We start from the raw sequence: 4,283 nt of genomic DNA, 5'->3' as shown, positions 1-4,283 counted from the left end.
CAGATATGAGATGAGTGAAACTAGAGTAAAACAACATTGTGATACTTTCAGATATGAGATGAGTGAAACTAGAGTAAAACAACATTGTGATACTTTCAGATATGAGATGAGTGAAACTAGAGTAAAACAACATTGTGATACTTTCAGATATGAGATGAGTGAAACTAGAGTAAAACAACATTGTGATACTTTCAGATATGAGGTGAGTGAAACTAGAGTAAAACAACATTGTGATACTTTCAGATATGAGTGAAACTAGAGTAAAACAACATTGTGATACTTTCAGATATGAGATGAGTGAAACTAGAGTAAAACAATATTGTGATACTTTCAGATACGAGTGAAACTACAAACATGTGAAGCAAATTCTGACATTAAGAAATACAACTGCAATGTGAAATTTTCATTAAAAAAAGCTTTGTAAGTTAATAAATCCAAAATGAAAAAAAAAAGTCATTACATCAAATTTTTATAAATTTAAGCCACAATTTTGGAAAAAAAAAAATGTAATCCTTTATCAAAGCCATAGAAACTTCAAACATTCAACCCACATAGAGAAATAAAAACATATTTAGGGAGATAAGTCATGGAATTGTCTTCCACCAATAAATCCAGAATAATAATAATGACACAAAAAGTTTTATTGAAACACTGAACTCAAATGGATATATATACGAAGTCTGGGGGAAATAAAATCATAGAGAATCTTCTTGGGATAGGCTACAAATATGAAGGTGTACAAATATTATCCGTTAAGAATGAAACCATGGTATTTATTTGAAAAAAGGAAACCAATATGGCGGCACACAATTATGATCCGTGAGATACGAATTCAAGGGATTTTCTACCACATTTAATACTTAAATTTCCCTCACCAAAATAATTTTAAACGTACTCACCCCTATAACTTCTATTTTGTGGGGGCCTATGCTGATGCCTCTCCTGCCAACGCTGTTGTGCTTTAGCTCTTTGCTCCGCCGGATCAGAAACAAATTCGTCTTTCTGTTTTACGAGTTCTTCATTTTCCTGAAAGTTGGAATTATCTTTGAGTCGTTGTACTTAATAAAAAAGTCGAAGGTGAATTTTCTAATTCTCTGAATCAGCGTAACTTAAATAGCCCTGAAGAAAATAAACTATGCTATTAATCATGATTAGTTACTAGACTTGATCACTGATGATTTTTTGCTTCACATTTTATTTTATTAGAAGATGCCCCCTTGTTTCATCCCTTTATAAATCTACTTTCCAAAAGAAGAACCTGTTGTAACAAAACCTAGGTTAAATGCACTAACATTTAATATGTACATTACTTCTCTGCATTATATTAGCTTCATGACTTTGGTGCAATCCAGGAAGGTTAATGTTACTATTATTTTATTATACCAAGCAGTTTCTTCAATATGATCAAACATTGGTGTGCCTAAGTATAATAAGAAATCATACACACATCGTCTATCAAAGCAAGAACGTGACAGAAATGTTTTAATGCTATTCAGGTGCTATAAACTACACTAGAAAGCAATTCCTTTGAATACTTGGACACTGTTTGTCAACTTAACATGAATAAACATGACAGAATTAATTAAATACAAGAATACTGTTTACTAAACATGACAGAAATGTTTTAATGTTATTCAGGTGCTATAAACTACATTAGAAAGCAATTCCTTTTGAATACTTGGACACTGTTTGTCAACTTAACATGAATAAACATGACAGAATTAATTAAATACAGGAATACCGTTTAATAAACATGACAGAAATGTTTTAATGCTATTCGGGTGCTATAAACTGCATTTTTGAATACTTGGACACTGTTTGTCAACTTAACATGAATGAAATCAAACCCATTAAACTGTGTTTATATTCACTTCAACCTAGCCAGAAGTTAACATCGTGTAGTGGTATTACCCGAAACTAGCCTAACACAAATATTTAGCCAAAACAAAAGATCAGGAAACTACTAACATTTTATTAGAAAATCATCAATATACCTTGCATACAGCAGTGTATCATTTATGAGTCCCAAATTTTTAAAGGTGGACAAAAATACTGGTTGTAACCCCTGAGTTACATCAACTTTTATTATTATTATTATTTAACTCACATAAACAAGTAATACACATATCACAATATTACACACATTATTAGATAACATGGATGATAACTTGTAAGAAAGGACTAGAAGCAGTTGTGACACCGGACCACATTTATTCTTAGTTGAGTTACATCAAATGAGTGCCAGGAACAAGAGTGAGGTGGACGAGGTGAAGGAGGGTAAATTTCTATTGTTATTAATTGTTGACTTTCTTATTCACCACTAATGTGGCTTTCAAGGAAAGAAACAGATAAGAACAGAAACAGATAAGAACAGATACAGATAAGAACAGAAACAGATAAGAACAGAAATAGATAAGAACAGAAACAGATAAGAACAGACACAGATAAGAACAGACACAGATAAGAACAGATACAGATAAGAACAGATACAGATAAGAACAGACACAGATAAGAACAGAAACAGATATGAACAGATACAGATAAGAACAGACACAGATAAGAACAGATACAGATAAGAACAGACACAGAGAAGAACAGACACAGAGAAGAACAGATACAGATAAGAACAGATACAGATAAGAACAGAAACAGATAAGAACAGATACAGATATGAACAGATACAGATAAGAACAGACACAGATAAGAACAGAAACAGATAGCTGCCTCAGCTAAGTACATGCAGAATGAATACATCGTACTTCACGCTGCTCGCACTAAGATTTGAATAAGTCAAAATTTTGAGAGATAAAAGAAGAATTCACTTTGCAAGAGCTAACTCCAGTGTTCTCTACTGCACTAGACATGCTTACTTTCTGGATTACTTTTCTTAGCAATGAATAATGAAAAAATCCAGGTTATTTTGGAAGTTATTTTAAAGCAGATTTTAGAATTTTCACTATAAAACTCTGAAATAATATCCCTTCCAGAAAAGAATATCGTGACCAATGTTCATAATAAATAGTAAGAAAAGTTAAGAATATAAGGAACTAAAAAGAACCAAATTAACAGCTTTGTGAGGGTCAAAAGGACTATATAAAAAATTTTGAAAAAAATTGTTTATTATTTAAATAAAATACCCACATAAAAAACAGATGAATAACTTTATTTATTTCAACATTAACTGAGTGAACTAGATGCAAATGATGGCATATTATACATTACAATCTCAAATAAATGAGTTATTTTCTGGAATTCTCACTTTGATTATGGATCATGTACGGCTGACAGAAAACTTGCTAGCTACACCATTATTTTAAAAGTTAAACTGTAAAAAAAAAATAGAAATTTAGGAACCATTTCTTTAATAGGAACTTTACTGTCTCACTAGGAGCATGACAAACTTTTTTGAACACAGATTTCTAATGTTCAAACATAGTTACGAAAACGATCAAACTGAACCAAAGTATCCTTAGTTTAGTTTAGGCAGTTGTTCTACAAACGTATAAAGTTCACCAAAGAAAACTCTGGTTATTATTAAAGTAGAACTTCCACTGCATCATAACCAGACAACAAAACTGTAAAACCTGAAAGAAAATGACTGGCGATGAACAGACATTTGCACCCAAACTTCTTTCTTTTACAAGTGAGTTTTACATGTAAGTTTTGTACATAAGTGTTTAATGAGATGTGGAAAAAGAGAAAGATGTGAGTCAAAACAAACTTGCTCGTAAACACTGTTTCAAGCTAAACTACTAGTTACTGAATGCAGTAATTTAAAACTTGCTCTCACTATTTCAACTATAAAGAAATGAAAGTTCAGTATACGTGATTTTTCTATAACATATGAGCATGTAGCTGCAATTAAAATAATAATTTTTTTATACATATCATAGTTATTTTTTCACTTACTTTTATTAACAATAAAATTCAACACATAAGCTTCCATAATAGCCCAAAAAAATGTATGTAAAATTACTCATAAAAACAACAGAGGCTGTCTTAAAGAAACAGGAATCTTAGATTCAATGTACAGCTTCGAGATATAATATTTTTACAGATTTATTGCTACCAACCTTTTCTTCTTCTTCATCTGAGAGGGTTTGAAAACCTTCGAATCTCTTTACCTGTTTCTTTTTCTCTTCAGGGTCTTCTAATACTCTTGGGATTGTGAAGGGCCTAGCACGAGCCAAAGATTTTACTAAATTGAATATAACTTATTTTTAAAAGAAATAAATATGATTAAAAGGATAGAAATAAACTTCATTATTTATAATAATTACACA

At 31.0% G+C, this 4,283-nt stretch overlaps 1 protein-coding gene across 1 annotated transcript in view; it reads right to left on the bottom strand.

Moving 5' to 3' along the window:
- LOC106472606 (activating signal cointegrator 1 complex subunit 2-like) overlaps nt 1-4,283 on the bottom strand; it is a 35,022-nt gene that overhangs the window by 6,093 nt on the left and 24,646 nt on the right. Inside the window, exons 16-17 of the mRNA XM_013933259.2 lie at nt 4,074-4,176; nt 900-1,026 (exon numbers count right to left, since the gene is read on the bottom strand). Coding sequence (XP_013788713.1) covers nt 900-1,026; nt 4,074-4,176 — 230 coding nt within the window. The remainder of the gene's footprint in view (nt 1-899; nt 1,027-4,073; nt 4,177-4,283) is intronic.

Source organism: Limulus polyphemus, unplaced genomic scaffold (genome assembly GCF_000517525.1).
Source record: "Limulus polyphemus unplaced genomic scaffold, Limulus_polyphemus-2.1.2 Scaffold5462, whole genome shotgun sequence".
NCBI lineage: Eukaryota > Metazoa > Arthropoda > Merostomata > Xiphosura > Limulidae > Limulus > Limulus polyphemus.
Note: the sequence above shows the minus strand (reverse complement) of the source record. Positions and strands in the feature narration are given on the sequence as shown.